We start from the raw sequence: 17,033 nt of genomic DNA on the forward strand, positions 1-17,033 counted from the left end.
GATTTAGAGAAGGAGCTCATTTCTGGGATTTTGTTGTGTCGTACAAGTAGAATGAGTGAGTGTCCTGGATTTTCCCCAGCTGAACGCTAAGCTGTGGTGACTACGCTAAGATGTCTCAAGCTCTCCGTATAGAAATAAGAGGATAACTTGGCATGGGGTGTACAGCACAAATCTTTGACCCAGAATTACAAGCGTCTGACCCAAAATAGGCTTTTAGCTAGGCCCGTGTTTCTGTACACACTCTCTCGTCACATAGCTTGACAGATTATAAACTAATGAGTAATAGACAAAGAATGTAGGATCACTCATTGAAGCACAACAGAATATGAACTAACATTTCCAAAGAGGTCATAGCTTTCTAAAATAAAAAGGAGTGATCGCTCAAATCCAATGGCTCTTTTATTTTCAAAAAGCTTCACTTAAGTATTTACAGTTTGTGCAAAAACATTTAAAGGTTTCAAGGACTTTACATTGTAAGTTCAACCTCAAGGCACATACATGGAACAACATCAATATTTCATCATGAGAACAGAAATTTAACTTTGGTTCCTAAGAAAACTTGGTGTGGGTGGCTAACGTAACACTGTGTCTTGATGGATGGCAAAATATTCCAACATAGCCGTTTTACATGCACTGTAAGTTTCCAGCCTTTTCTTTCTCCTAACCATGTGACAACCTTTCTGTTTGGTTGCTCAAACTGTACCTCAACCACCACTGGGTGACTGCTTGAAGAAATACTTGAAATTCCAAAACCCTGTATGACAAAAATGAAGGGCTATGAAGCTAAATACAGTACATGCAAAAATCCTTGAATGAATGTTACTGGCTAATAGATATTTGCAGTGAAAGGTTTTGCCTACAGGAATTAAAGATGACTTTAAACATGTTTCAACCACTCGTGCTTTGTCTAAACTGACCTCTCAGAGATTAAACATAATTATTAAGTCAATGAGCTTTAAGGGCAATTACTTCTCCGCACCCTGAAACAGTAATAATTCCACGCAAGCTGTCTGTGATACGATTTGTGTAATTCCATTGGTCACAGCACTGCAGCCGCGTTCTTTTTATCAAGCAAGTAGAAAATTAAGAGTAATGTTCGCTGCAAAACAACCACCAAAGCTCCTTCCCTGTCTAGTTGACTCATTAGCCATGCCCTGCTTAAGGTCTGGCACTATGGATGAACAGTCTCTCATTAACTACTGTGTGTCAACGCTTAATGTTGTTCTTCCTGTTAATACTGTTACTGTTGCTGCCGTGGCTGCAATCTGTTGGGAGATATGTGCTTTCCGTTCAGCTTTCTTGTTGCCGTCTTTTAATGTCCCATCTTTTATTCTACCCCTTTCTTCCTCCCACTTAGCTCTGTCTCTCGCTAATCATTCAGTCCTGCATAAAAGGTAAGGCAAATATCTGTCTCCGTTACACATTCACAGAGGAGACACTCACTATGTGTTGCAATAGTTGTGACCCCCTTGTTTGATCAGCATATGACTTAAAATAGGGCTTTCATCTCTATCAAAGGATAATCAAAGCAATATCTGATGTAAATGCTCAAGTGTTTATGGTCCGCTGTGGATATTAGTAGAAAAAGGTTAAAATAAAAAGTGGAGATGCTTTGATAACCACAGAAGAGTTTCACATTAATCAACCCGAACTTAAAACCCAAACAAGTCATACATTGATGACTTAAAATTGGATTTTATGTAAAATAAATGTACTTCATCTGCCATGATTGCAAACATTGATTGGAAAGGAAATAAACTTGTTTTTTCAACAAACAAAAAAAAGTTTTTTCATGTAAAGGAATAGTTGACATTTTGTGAAATACGCTTTTGCCAAGAGTTTGGTGAGAAGATTGATACCCTACTTATATGTGTGGTAAACTAAGCTACAGCAGGCATCCACTTAGCTTAGCTTAGCACAAAGACAGGAGGCCAGGGTAAACAGTAAGCCTGGCTCCATTCAATGGTAACAAAATCTACCTGTCAGCAACTCTAAAGCTCACGACTTACTGTTATGTATGTTTAATCCGTGTAAAAGTGCCACACCATAAAGGAATTCATATTTACTTGACAAGAGGGTGGAATCCGATCTCATCTGGCTCATATATATATCCGATTAATCCTTTAAATGTTTTCTCGGTTAACAGAGATTTTGTCTTTTCAAGATGGTCTAACATGTCGAATTAAATTCCAACAAAAAAGATCTTGATGTACTGGAAAAAAGCTGTTTTAAAAACATGATTTTAGGACATAATACGACACTAAATGACATGTTAAGACAGATTTCATTCGGTCATTGTGTTTGTCAGTACCCACATTATCTTGGACAGAATATTAAACACTGGGGCTGTGTCACCCATGGGATTGTGATCTGAGCTATTGCTGGAATTTCAGTAAGTGCAGCTACTTCAGGATATTCCAAGTGCGGAGGTGAATCCTATCAGAGATAATCTCAACCCTGTGGAAAAAATCAAGCACAAGCCCTTAAAAAAAACAAACATTTTACTTCCGTCCTACGTACGTCCTGGTTTGTGTTGATTCTCGTGTATCGTGTATGTTCGAGCAACTGCATCTGCGTGCCTCACAAAGAGTTAACATGCTCTCTGTCTCCCAGTGTGAGCTCCGAGCAGCCAAGTGAAAATAAAGTCGACATATTTTTCCTCCCTTTTTTGGTCGAGGATTATGAGAAGAAGGAGGAGAAGGGGAAGGAGGGCTAAGGGGTCAGCGGTGGGAATTCTTTTAGCTTGGCCCCTCAAAATAAAATCTTGTCAAATCAAATAAAGTCTTCTTAAGAAGTGCATAATGAAGACCTCTCAGTGGCACCTCACATGCAAAGAGCTGCCACCACCAGTCCAGGAGCTGAAGGGTAGGAAAAACTGTTTTAATTGAGCCCATGCAGTGATCAGAGGCGCAGAGACAGACAGCGAGACAGAAAATGAGGGTAGATGGGGTGAGAGTCATCACCGCAGACGCTGATGTGGTGGAGTGAACAGGTGCATTGTTCAGGTGAGCACCCCATAAATGAAGCAGACAGTCTCATAAACGTACACAAAAGAATAAATGATGAGACGCTAGATGAGCTGCTCAGTCACAACCGCGCATTGTAAGGATCATGGGCGGAGCGCGGTCTTACTGTTGTAATTTCCTAATTTATTAAAAAGCCTAATGAACGCTGGGACGGGGGTTGAAATAAGTGGGTGTGTAATTAGCGGTATGCGTGTGCATTCTGAAAATTCATCACACACTCAACACACACACACACATAGAAACCAAGGCCTTCAACCCACCGTTGATAAACCACAGTGGTGAAAATCCATATCATTTAACCACCAAACCCAGAAAACACTGTTTGTTTTAAATGATTCCACATCATTAAGTAGCTCGATGAGCATTAATACTCTAAACAATGCTGTTTGAGCATGAGTAATGTCGTCTGGGTAATGGACTCCAGGGGAATGGTGGAGGTAAAGTGATCTATGTAGCTTTTTTTCCCCCCTTTCCCTGTGTCTGTCTTGCCCTCTGTTCCTCTGTCCCACACACGATGCTGAGGGAAACTGCCCCCTTGTGGCCTCACTTTACCAAAACAGGGGGATAATAAAAAAAGAAGTAGAACAAGTTAGGGAATTTCTTCAAAAGGATCTGCACGTCTCAGCACATACATGCACCTCATTAGGAACAATAATCCTTTGTTGCTTTTGAAACTCGTGTTAATAATTGCACCTCCACACTAAAAAGACCCAAATGTGCTGAAAATGACACATCCTGTTTTTTTTTTAGAGTTTCCTAAAAAGTGTCTTTTGACTAAGCCCACCGTTGTTCAACACCAACAGAACAAAGATGTTTTTAGTGTTAAAGGCACTTTTGGGAAATCTCAGCTCGTGCTTCTCCACAGCACCGATGACATTCTCCCTACACAACCATTCGCAATCCCTTACATGTGATCACCAACCTCTGCTCGTTTCGTGCCTCGCTTCCATTAATAAAAAAGTGCACTTCAATTCTTTTTTACAACATGCCACCAGCGAACCAGTGCTATTTTTCCACAGTGCTCTAATCAGCAGTGTTTGGATTTCCCCTGTGCTGTGTTGTCTTTACTACTGTTCTGTTGTACTGGGGGGGTAGGTTTGCAATGTTTCAATGCGCAAAGAAAAAGACCTTTTTTTTTTTTTTTGCTTCTGTGGTTAGCAAAGGATCCCAGCCCTCTAAAGCGCCCCTTACATTTCCAAGGCTGACAGCGTTCGTCAGGAGCTACACCCAGGGTGCCGTGATTGTACAAATCCATGTTCATGTACAGTACTGACCAATAAAACAACTTTCAAAACCCTGCTGGTTATAAAAAAAGAAACACTTGTATCTCTTTTTCTAAGAATAAAAAAGATAGCAGAGAATCCCACATTATTATCCACAGTATAAATTACATTGTAGACAGAACTTGGAAATATATATAGTACAGTTATATTTTACTAGAATTTTTATGTTTTTTGTTGTCTACACAAATGATGTATGTGTGTGTATTTATGCATGTATTGTTGAGTGTTTGTGTGTGTTTGTGTGTGTGTGTGTGTTTGTGTGTGTGAATGCCTCTGTACTATTTGCTGCTGCATCACGTGTGGCAGAACTCTGTACTGGGCACGTTGCTGCTCTTGCAGTAAGCTATGCTGTTGTTACTAAGGTGACAGTCTCTAAATCCAATGCCCCCATTGGGCGTGTAGATGGGCTGAATGCGGAAATCTCCCTTGAGCAGCTGCTCATTGTTCAACGCCACTATCTGAAAACTGGTCTCAGTCATCTCCAGAATGGAGTTATCCTTCTTGGTTCCAGCCTCGCAGTAGTCGTCTTTTCTCCTGCCACGGTTGTATTTCCACTTGGTCGAAGATGACCGGCTCTTCCTGTGCATGTGCCAGCAGAATAGGCTGAGCAGCGTTACCAGGATGATAAGCACGGCCCCGCCTATGATCCCAGCCATTAGCAGTGTAGAGCTGATGCTCTCCTGAGGAGCTTGCTCTCTATCAGTCTTAATAGGCACGGCAGCCTTGGTCCTGGCCTCGGAGCATATAGTATCCTCTCCAGGCCTGTAGGAGTTAAGGGTGTCCAGCACGTGCACGCAGATCCGATACACAGACCGGGGCTCCAGGTTAGTCAGGCTAATATGCCTCCGGTCCCCACTGACCGTCCTTTCCCGCATTCCTTCATTTATTTGGCTTTGGCCCCTTTTGACCCAAGTGACCTTGTAGGCTGTGACGGTGAAATAAGAAGCCCAGCTCACTTCGATATTGGTGGAGTTGACCACATGGAAGGAAATCTGAAGGGGGTCCTCGTAAGGAGGCAGGGGACCGGGAGGGATGTTATGGATTGGGGGTAAAGGAGGGGATGGTGACTCAAAGTAGTAAGGGATGGATGTGGTCATGAGGGTGGAGATCATGGTGGTGACAGGGATGGTTGTGGGTGGTGGAGGGGGTGTGGAACGGAGAGTGGGCCAGGGCGGCAGGTCAGCATCAACTGGGCACTCTATAATATCCAACGTGAGCTCTCTGATTGCCATGCCACGCACCTTTTCTGGACTTAGGCACACAAACCCTCGGGCGTTGATGGCGGAAGGCAGAGATTTGAGCCAGACCACCACCCATTTCACAGCACAGTCACAGCGCCAGGGATTATTTCGCACCATCAGATGCTTTAGGCTCGACAGGCCATCGAACACACCCTGTGTCAGAGTCTGTAGCTGGTTGCTGGAGATATCTAGTTTTTCCAGCCTGTTTAGGGCAGCGAAGGCCGCCACAGGGATCTGGTCGATCTGGTTCTCCTGCAGGCTGAGTTTGACCAGTGACTGGCTGGGTAGAAGGGGAGGGGGAAAGGTGAGTGAATTGCGTGCTAGGGCCAACTCACGGAGGTTTACCAGGTCCTGGAAGGTCCCCGGTGCAATACCCTCATCCGTCAGCAGGTTCCCGTCCAGCAGGAGGCGCTGCAGGCGTGTCACATTCTGAAAGGCCTCCTCTGCAATTACAGCAATGCGGTTCTCATCCAACCGCAGCTCTTTTAAGTCCTCGGGAAGGCCAATGGGAACGCTGCTTAAGTGGTTCTTGGTAAGGAAGAGGAGTTTGAGGCTTACTGCCTCTCTAAAGGCCCCTTCTTCCACCCCAACCGTGGAGATGGAGTTATCATCAAGGTGCAGCTCCTCTAGTTTGGTCAGCTGGGCCAGGGCTGCCTTGGAGATCGTTTGGATATTGTTCTCCTGGAGATGCAGGACCCTGGTATTTTTGGGCAGATTGATGGGGAACTCGTCCAGCTGGTTGCCGTAGAGATACACAGTCTCTACGGTAGCCAGGTTGTGAAGTTCCATGGGGAAGCCAGCATTGTTTATCTGGTTGTTATGAAGGAAGAGGACCTTAAAGCCTTCCTGTATCCCCAGAGGCACTGATGTCAGGCTGCGTTCATTGCAGTACACAAACGGGTTGTCACAACGACACTCCACCGGGCAAGAGGCACCGGGGCTGAATTGCATTTGGAGGCTTAGGATGACAGTCAACCAAAATTGCAAGAATGAAGCCCAATCTTTATTCCAGGGTCCAGTAAGAAACTCCATAGTGGAAAAACAAAACAGGAAAAGGGAAACCAACAATAAAAAAGAACTGGGAGGAAATGAAACAAATATGAAAATCAGAAAGGCAATGACGAATATATCCACCAAAAACCAGACCCACGAAAGGTCCACCTAGGAGAGTTTGGTAATGATGCAGTTAGCTGGAAAACGAGCAGGAAACCGTGGGAGTAATCCTGTAAATGCTAGTCCTCAGCTGAAGAACGATGGTCTCATTAGTGGTGGCCGGTCCTCTGACTGACTCCATCCATGCTGAGACATCAGACCATAGCAGGACTCTTCACTCGCTGCTCCATGCAGAGCTCAGCCAGGGCCAATTTGAAGCCACGCAGTAGAGAGCCACCACAGGCTCCACTCGCCTGTCCGTCACACACTGCTGGTCCCCGACCGGGGCAGAATCCAGGGGGGGTGACATTTGGATCCAGAGACCTGTGGGAAAACAAAGGAACGTTGGATTAGTATATTTAGGGGTGGCCTGTTCTCGGAAAAAAGGAGGCCTCTCATTTTCCTCTTCTGTGTCTTTAGTTGACATACAAACATGCACACACACACTCACACCAACTGTCTTTCCTTCTCCCACACTCGTTCCCCTCGCTCCAAAACAGAAAAACAGAGTCACAAAACATATCCTTCACTGCTGATGTCAAATTATGCGCCGGCTATTTAAAAAAAAAAAAAAAAAAAAAAAGTCCAACCATCTGATAAATATTCAGAACAGCTCTTGCACATCCGGTTTCACAGACATAAAGAAGGCTTTTATCCCTTCTGCTCTATCAAAGGAGGGAATAGAGCACTCACACTCATGGATTCACAGAGATTCTGAGCAACATCAGTGCTGCTTAATGGAAAACAAAAAGAAAGAGAGATAAGGCTAATAAAGACATCACCTCTTTGTGTGCCGACATGGATACACAGGATATTTCCTGGACTAAAAAAAAATACGGAACAGAAAACAAGTTACGACAGTCTTTTTTTTTTTTTTCTTTTTTCTTCTCTCTCTGTCTGCCTGAGCGGACACAGTCGGCAGAGGTACACGAGTAAACACACAAGTGCTTACAGTAAACAGAGGCAATTGTTTTGCCGGTGGCCTAAGGAGGTGCTCGTTACTGAGTGTAGGCCTGAGCACACCACTCCACACCGGATTTAAGATTTAAGGTCGCGAAGAGTGGAATTACACAACAAAAGGAGAGGCAACCGAGGAATAGAGACCCAGCATATCAGCTCTTCCTCTCGCTGGAGTGACATACACGGGCTGTCAAATGAAATGGGATTGGAAAATAATTTAGTCCCTCCACCTGCAATAAATGATCGATACAGGCTATTTTTCAGCATGGAGGCTTGTAGTAAAGCACAAGGCCGTGGGATTACAGCAGACCCCCAGATCCATTATTCCAAGTTTTATGACCCATCAAACATTTTTTACCCCCCCATGATTGAAAGATACTGGTTGTCATCGGTAGCTTTCAGCTTAACCGAAGCTCCACCCTGAGTCAATGTTGGATGACACACACAATAATGAGAATGATGGGTTGAATGTTAAGTACAGGAACAGCCATGAGCGTGGATTAAGGTGTCTTGCAGGCTTTGGCAAGAAAATAATCAAAATTCTTGTCTCATTTTTTAGACTGAATTCCAGATTTCTTTTTCATTTTTAATGCCTGACGGTCATAACACAGTGAGATGAACTTCATACTTTTCTTAAGAAAGGAAAAAAACATGTGAAATGAAATGATTAACTGAAGGAAAATCATCTCTTTGCCCCTGGAAGCTAGTGCTTGTTTGTTGAGGAGATGGGAGCCTGCATGGGCTCTTTGTGGCAGGAGATGGAGAAACAATCCTTTGACACACATCTGTGATCTACTTTTCTAAATTGAAAGAGCTAAATTTAATCAAATAAGCTTCGGGGGGTATAAGCAACCACATGAGGCGATAAAATGCGCTGCCACAGCAGCAGAATCAACAGCAGAAGGCAGCAGCATCAAGATTATTATAGCAGCATAAATAAAATGTCAACAGGAATCCAAATAATAACCTAAAAAAAAAAAAGGGAAGCAAGATGTCAAGTTTGTCTTTACTTCACGACAGCAAACCTGATAAATGTTGGACATGGACAGATCAAGGAGGGGGAAACGACAGAAAGACTTTTTTCTCTTTCTTTCTTTTTTTTAAATTTCATTTCCAGCCGACGGAGCACAGTTTCTCGCCGCCAGATGAACGCTGTGATATGTGGCCAGCGCAATCCGATTAGAACTGGATTTAGTGACAGAAACGCAATTAAAAGTTTAAAATGGATCGGGTATTTAAGAGGCGATAAGAGGCGGATCAGGTATACTTCAAAGCGTGCTCGGTGAGCGGTGTTCATCTTGAATGAATCATTTCAAAGGGGGGAACTGAAAACCGTGCAGTGCATTGAGAGTGAAAGCCCCCCCACCATCACAAAAAAAAAAAAAAAAAAAAAAAGTCAGGTTTTCTCCAGGGTGAAAAATGTGGAGCTGTGCGCTTTGTAGTGCAGTAATCTCCAACTCGATGAAACGTCTAATTAACCTACACATAAACTGCCAAACGGTTTTAATTCATCTTAAAGGAATCACTGGGAATCGGTGAATTAACGTGAGGTTATGAGTGTGTTTGTTTGCAGGGTGCGTTGGTTAATAAGTTACAGAGGTGGAAACATATGTTTGGATTTCTCCGGGTTTTTCATTCATAATTATATGTGAAAAGTATCCGATTTTTATTCATATAGACCTGCATTTCCTTCTATGTTTCTCAACAACTATGTCCCGGGTTATTGAGGAACAGCCACTGTACCTTTGGTGAGTCTTTATCCATTAGAAACCCCGCTACCGCGTTCAACTTTTCCCCTTTTCTCCGAGCCTCTGCCCTTCATGCGGTCCTGCTGGATGCCCGTGCGTAAAGGTCCGTCCGTTTAAGCTGGTGGGAGTCGGTTCCGATCAGCAGCTTTAACCCGGTGAATCTACGGAACAGCATATTTCGCCCCCGGGTTGTGGCTGCGCGTCTCTCCGCACTGCTGTCCAACACTTTTTTCCTTTTCACCCTGTTTTTTTTTTCTGTTTTCCAGCTCCCGGACGCTTCAAACCGGAGCTTTTCCCTTTTTTTATTTTAATTTTTTTTATTTAACTCAACACCATCTGCAGCGCATGAGGAGCGAAGAAACCGGTGGCAGCAGGGTGTTGGTGGTGATGATAGCAGAGCCCACTTCTCCTCTTTCACACTCTGTCCGAACGGTGAGGACGCACTCGCCGAAGTGTCCGCTGCCTGATCCGCCACGGGCCATGACGGCCAGCTGCGTCCGTCCTGTGCGCGCTGTTTAGCGGGGAGCTCAAAGTTGCATTTTAGTGCGTACGCAGCTCGGACCCGGACTCCCTGCGAGTTGTTTTCTTAGATGGATTCGGTTGATAGTGCGACGTGTGTGCTCTGCTCACCTCTCTCTCTCTCTCTCTCTCTCTCTCTCTCTCTCTCTCTCTTCCTCGGTCCCTCCTCCCCTCCTCAGAATAAAGAATGCGTCTCCTCCAGCAGCTCCGTGATGGCTTTAAGCCACAGATCCTCCCCGCTGCCCTCACATTGCAGAAAATAGTTTGTCTCTCAACACACTTCATTCCTACATGTTATTTGCCCGGCCTACCTAACCCCGCCACGATATCCGAGACTTCATTTGCATTTTAATCACAAAATCCAGGAATTTGGCTTCAAGTCACACTCTCAGTGAAACATGACTGCGGGCCTTTAATGTTCACACAGTTAGTGTATCTTATCGGGGCCATGAAGTGTCCCTGATGGACCTTATTAGCTGTAGTTTTGTTGGAATATTTGTAGTCCTTTTTTTTTAAGGACTACTAGCCCCAGTTATTTTGGAAAGGGTGTGTTTTCTTTAATTACAGCTGGATAATTAGCCCCCCGAGTGAAAAGCACAGGCTCATCTCCACTTCCCCTACTCTTCTGATGCTGATTTGAAGCATTTATACACATCCAGAGTCATTTCATCTGCTCCTTCCCGCTAATACTGATTCAGCAGTGCGCGCTGCTCTGCCCACACTCTTCAAGGCGCTCGCGCAAATGCGCGCGCGCGCACACACACGCACACACACACACACACGCACACACACACAGCCGGCACAACTGCCCACGCATGAATCCATACAGGGCCTATAGGACATTTACTATGAAGCCACTTAAACACACACACACACACACACACACACACACACACACACACACACAATTAGATTAACTAGACCTGAAATTAAAGTGAGACTGTAACTTTTGAAATTGGAATCAACAACAACAACAACCAGTTCACACCCTCTGAGGTTTGATAATAGTCTTAATTGGCTGGACTTACCACTGACCAGCTGAGGGCAGCTAATGTCAGTAAATTTAGATATTTATCAAATTTATCAAAAATCTCTTCTGCACTTCTTCTGTTTGTGCTACTTGTTTTGGATTTTTCCTGCAGCTGTCATCTGTGGCCTCATGAATCTTTCCTCACGATTCGGCATCTTTCGCGTTTGTTTTTTTCGGACTTGTGTGCTTACTTTGTGTACAAAATGACCAAAAACAATATTTTTTAAAAATGTATTTATTTGTTGTGATAGTGTATCTACTTTGGGACGTAAATTTGTGGTGCCATTTAACTAAAGTAGCTTCAACAAGCTCACTAGCTTCAACTTTCTGATTCCTATTCCTCATAATGTTGAATGTTGCAAAGGGAAACCATGTCAGTGCGATGTGGACATTTTGAAAATTTCGCCTGTTGGTTGGTTTCCATGGGTGTTTGACATCCTTGAACGTTTGTGAATTTAAGAGGAGACAATCAAGATCTTGAACATTTTTTAAAAATACATATGGGTCATTCAAAGTGCTTCTTGGGGTATTTTTTCTTACTTGACATTAGTAAACAGCTACAGTACATCCCACTGTCTACATGTGTGTTTCCAGCATTGTTCCCTGTGCTACTGGTTGTGAAAATGTGAAAGCATGATGGGCCCTTGAAATTGAGGGGATTGTGTGAACCTTGTTACTACGTAAGTGTTCAAAATTTTGGTCTGTGTTGTACAGGTCAATAGTGCAATAGCTATCAAATGCTGGCTGTTGTTAAAGCCACAGTACATCCCCACCCAGAGGCTTGAAGCTTGCCATTTCCACAAATATGTCCAAAACTGACATTTTTTTTGTTTATACTCCATGACACAGGAAAGGCAGGGCCTCAGCAGATCCTTAAGGAGACCTAAAAAGTATATAATAATAAACTTTACTTATATCATTGTACACAGGGTCAAGTTAATGTTATAGGATTTTTTTATTACTAATTTTTCATCTTATGCGTTACCATTTACATACATTCACGAACAAAAGAGAGAGAAAAAAGAAGAGTTTCACTAAATTTGTCTCCGAGATAAAAAAGCACCAGTAATGGTTTGTCCTGCCGTTGAAATGTTATTCATTCGTCTTCTGTTTCACTCTCAAAAAGATCTTAAATTTTATTTTGAAAGGTGTGCATCATCCCTGGACAGGCAATATAAATTATTGACAAAAGAGAGGAGAATTCAAACTTGGGTTTTGACTGAAACAATACTAAAACTGTCATGTTGCTGAGTTTGTCATGGTGCTTTATAGCCTAAGTCGAGGTCAGAAAGGCAGACAGGAGTTACAAGATCCCCACAGGTCAGCAGGTGCACATTCGCCTTTCATCTCTGCCTTCAGTTGCCACATACTATTAATGTCGCTCTTTGGCCTTTGGTGACCCACTTCTACGAATATAAGCCATGAAAATGTTCCGAACAAATTATGTGGCTCCCACTCAGATCACAAATGTGGCAGTCCAGCGCTTGTGCCATTGAAGTCTTCTAATACGTCAACTCACAGTGAGATGATTTGGTTGTTCTCAGTGTTTGCCTTTCATGTTAAATTTTCAGCTGCCACATCCCCGAGATGGACGGCTGTTGCGAGGCCCAGTCCACAACATTTAATTCCTTCATAAATCAAGCTTCTGTACGCAGCATGAATTATTGATTGAGTGAATTTAGAGGAAACAGCCTATTTTTATTTTCTCCTTGATGGACATGTTTTGCTGTGGCGCGCTCTGTTCCTGGTCGCTGCAGCGTTATGAAATGTCTCTTTTCAGGCACATAAATGGGTATAAAATGACAGACACTTAAATGGCTGAAAAAAAAAGAGGCTATAGGCAAATATGCTCGAGCCATTATCCAGTATGCTAATTTGATTTTGTTCATGCAAAAGAAAGATGTAAAATCACCCAAACATATTGATTGCATTAGGTCCAAAACTGACTTCTGTATGTTGTGCCTTCTTCTAGTAGCCTTGTTTTTTTAGTTTGGTGAGGATCCGCTGTTTATATTTAAGATCTATTGTGCAAAAACGCACACCCTCCCTTCAGTCTCAACATGGAAATCCCCCTTCTCTGCCTTCCTAAAGAGATTTGGTGTGGCGTATTTACTCTGCACGCTTGTGTACCTTGATAAAACTGCAGATACACATGACCCCAGAGCACATCAAAGCTCTGTCCATATGCTCCTGTTCAGGCCCCAAACAGTGTTAAAGGAGGGTTTGAAGATATGGATATATGTTTATCCCATGGTTATATTCATGTAAGTCCCAGAAGACATCATTAGCTTATCACATTTCTCCCTACATGAATTTACATCTGGACACTGAAAGGCACATCAAAGCTGCCAACAACATCAGTCTCTTAAAACCTCCCCGCAAGTATTGGCAAGATATTTGAAAGAACTGTGGGAAGCCACAGTAATATAGCAAATCGCTGAAGCTATGATATAATCAGGCCCTTCCCTTGAGAGTTCAGTGGCTTAAAGAAAAATATGCTGATAATGTTTAGAGTGGGCAATCAATGCGTTCATTAATTTCTAAGGCAATGTAATTATGCCTTCCCATGTCGATTATCAATCTACATGCTTCTAATGTCACAGCAGGGCTCCTAGACAAGTACAGCTGAAGAAACTAGTCAAACAACAGACTGTATATTTTACCCATGGAGCTGAGAGGAGACGAGGGAGATGGAGGATTGCAACAACTCCAGAGCCCCTCTAGACCAAAATTTATTTTTCCTTCCAAGTTGGATTTTTTTTCTCTTATTGCTCTGTTTCTGTGCAAACACACTGTGACTGACAGACACTGAAAGATACGATATACAATACATACAGTGCACACACAGCTAATGCAAAGTGAAACATTCAGTCAGAGGTACTGCCCCAAATGATGAAATGTGGCCCTCTAATTACATGGAAGAGTTAGATTAAACAACCGCCCTGTCTTCCTGCCTCGGTAAAAAAACTAATCGACCCCCCCGACTGTCAGTACAGTACAGCACAATCTGAGCCTTCCTAATGTCAGATGGGGTGTTATATTTGGCATTTAAAATGTATAAAATGTTTATTTGTTGCTTTTATAAGAATATAAAATGGTCTGTCGGCCTGTCAAAAGGCCGGCGATGCTCGATCAGGGTCATTTCATGAGTAGTAGTGCAGGCGAACGCTCTCTCACGTGAGCATGTGAATTATAGGGCAGAGAGGCAAAGTGAACGCAGTGTCCTGACTGAATGCTGCCCTGTGCTAATGCCAGGCTGTAAAAACACTGACTTGACAACAAGCAAGCCCCTGTAGTTCTGCTGAGGGAGGGATGGGGGAGAGAGAAGCAGAGTGCGAGGAGTAGAGAGGGAGAGAGGGGGACACAGAAGGGGGGGAAAGAGGCAGGAGAAAGGGGATGGAGGAGGTTTAGATTCGCTCAAAAGAGGACAGGAAGAGGGGATTGTGGATTACTGCTGTTTCTGACATGTGGCTGCCACGTTATCCTTGTCCTCCTAAGATGTAATACCTTAGAGAACTGATAAGCGACGTGTAATTGTTGTGATAAGTGGTGGCCATTTTGTGCTGACGTGCTGCTCTGCTATATTACTTCAGTGTACACCTAGAAAATTAATACCAATTAAAAACCAATCGCTGAAAAACCCATAAGATTGTGGAACAGCACTTATTACTTAGTACTACTGTATTTCCAAAGTCAGAGACTCCTCTAACCGTCTTAACGGTAGAAATTTCAATCTTTGTTGCATGTTTCTTAAGTTGTGCCTAAATTCAGACAAAATTTTCAACATTCATCATCCTCAGAGGATGGACTTTTCTGCTAGTGCAACCACGAGGTTGACATTTTCGTTTATTAACTCATAGCTCTGTGATGTTGTAGCCTGAATGCCGTTTGGTCCGTTCTCCACGTGGCTTCTTACCCTACAAGGAGCGTTTCAGAGTGTTTTGCTCACCAGACTTTGTTAACCTACTCAGATGTGCTTCTACTATGAGCAAGTAGGCTACATAGTCAAACAGTTTTTCTTCCCTTTAGACTGTTTTCACGATCAGGAGTTTATTTTTAAAATTAACCGTATTCCCTATGCCATTTCTGTCTCTGACTTCCAGTCAGTTCAATCGGCACAGAGCAGATTGAAGTGTGGCTGATCATGGCATGCAGCGAAACCCCCAGTCTGGGCAGACGCTTCTGAAACGTGCCACAGCTGGGATATTTGACATATTGAGCCTTTAGGCATGTGTCTTAACAACTATCAGGTCAATTTCCATGAAATTGTACAGATATGCATGGTGTCCAGAGGATGAACCATTGTAACTTGGGTGATCCCAATTTTTGCTTAAGCACCACCAAAAGACAAAATTGTGCCCTTATTCTGTGAAACCTGAACATCTATGTTTAAATACCATTAAATATTGTACAAACATCTATCTGACGTGCCAGTAGCCATCAGGCTAAATACCTGCAACACTAATGAAATTCCTGTCAGCATCAGTTGCATATCCAAAGATCGGTATGGTAAACATACATCTGCTTCATTCTGATGTTAGCATTTAGCTCAAAGCCCCACTGCGCAGCCTGACAAAGCGCCTAGCATTGCTTTACTTAACTCCTTTTCAAAGATTGACAGGCATTTATTATTTGTGACATATAATACTGTGTGACTCAGATGTAACAGTGATGCATTAGAGGCACAAACTGAGACTTGCTGCTGTCATTTTCACTTCCACTACATTTAAGTCATTTTCGCCATTGCCAGAGGGACTGTAGACACTTTTTTCAGAAACAGATCCGTGCTGTATACCTGCTATGGGTTAATGGTGTTTGAAAAGGAAAAAAAAGAAAGAGTTAGTGTGGCGAAAGAACCATCTCCAAGTGTTATCTCCAACTCCTGCTGTTTAATTACCACTGATGTTTTACAGCTAAACATTTTTTCAGCTTAATCCTCACTGAAGCGTTTCTTGGAAATAGCGGTGTGTCATCATGTTGTCTACATTTGCTCAGATATTTATGAGAAAAGATACAACACAGCTGAAAAATGTGAAGTACTTAAATGTGTTTTCAGCAATCAAAGGCCTCAGTGTGTGCGCGCCTCGAGAACTTTATAAATCCTTGAATTTCACCTTATTTGGTGAAAATGTGCCTCTACATGGGATATCCTTATCATTTATATACAATGTTGGGTAAATATACAGCCGCAGTAAGAATGACACAGCACTTATTTGTTAAAAACAGCCGTGCTGTTTCAGAGTAAAAGTAAAAGGACCCGCGGGACGGCAACTTACAAAAGATCATCAGAGAAAGAACAGAAGAGGAGAAAAATAGACAGATGCCAGGAAGGAGCAGGTCTTGGGGTCATGCGAAAGATGGGCCTGATCCCACCTCCAATCCCTGCAGCTTTTCTTTTGTTTGAAGTCACATCTGGGCTAAATTTCCCCTTCTGAGCTGAGCAAAAAGGAAGTCTTCTGGGTGGGTGGAAAGGGGGCTGAGGGCTGCTCCTACCTCCCAGGCTAAACAGTACAAATACTGTAGATACATGAGTCACTGGACCAGGGACTGAACAAACCTACTGTATATGTCCAGACCTTGACTCAGTCCTCATCGTGCTGGATCTGTGATGACTACTGGAATGAGACGTCTAATCAGTATCAGTCATCCAGAGACACATGTGGGACAGATAAGAAGATAAGACTCTTTAACAGCTGTGTAAGGTGTTGGCCACTAAACGCTACAAACCTCAGACAAAATATTGTGATAGGATTCAGCACTGTGGATGATGTCTCAAACTGCTCATTATTGTGCTGACCGGGGGAAAATGTTTGCATTTACCTCTGAATGAGCTTCAGTCACGGGGTCACAAGATAAACCTAAAGGGTTGCGAAATGATTAAAGGGGAAGGAAACAAGAAAGACAATCTGATCTTGCTGCACAAAATGACGTTCATTTTTTTCGTATTTTCGTGTTGAGTTTTCTCTAACGTGTCCTCTTTTCTCTCGTGAAATATTTACCAGTTTCATCTCTTCAGACCTGAAATTGTTCCAATGAAACAATCTAAAACAAAAATCTATCTCACAGGCATGAGT

At 43.0% G+C, this 17,033-nt stretch overlaps 1 protein-coding gene across 2 annotated transcripts in view; it reads right to left on the bottom strand.

Annotated features, from left to right (window-relative positions):
* Positions 1 to 381: 381 nt before the first annotated feature.
* Positions 382 to 17,033, bottom strand: part of flrt2 (fibronectin leucine rich transmembrane protein 2) — a 43,804-nt gene continuing 27,152 nt past the window's right edge. The window contains exons 1-2 of one of the 2 annotated variants that reach the window (XM_010732705.3): positions 9,406 to 10,241; positions 382 to 7,026 (exon numbers count right to left, since the gene is read on the bottom strand). In XM_010732705.3, coding sequence (XP_010731007.3) covers positions 4,603 to 6,582 — 1,980 coding nt within the window. In that variant the 5' untranslated portion in view covers positions 6,583 to 7,026; positions 9,406 to 10,241 and the 3' untranslated portion in view covers positions 382 to 4,602. Of the gene's footprint in view, positions 7,027 to 9,405; positions 10,242 to 17,033 lie in introns of those variants that run through there. The other variant, XM_010732704.3, reaches the window with a different exon arrangement.

Source organism: Larimichthys crocea, chromosome XI, assembly GCF_000972845.2.
Source record: "Larimichthys crocea isolate SSNF chromosome XI, L_crocea_2.0, whole genome shotgun sequence".
NCBI lineage: Eukaryota > Metazoa > Chordata > Actinopteri > Sciaenidae > Larimichthys > Larimichthys crocea.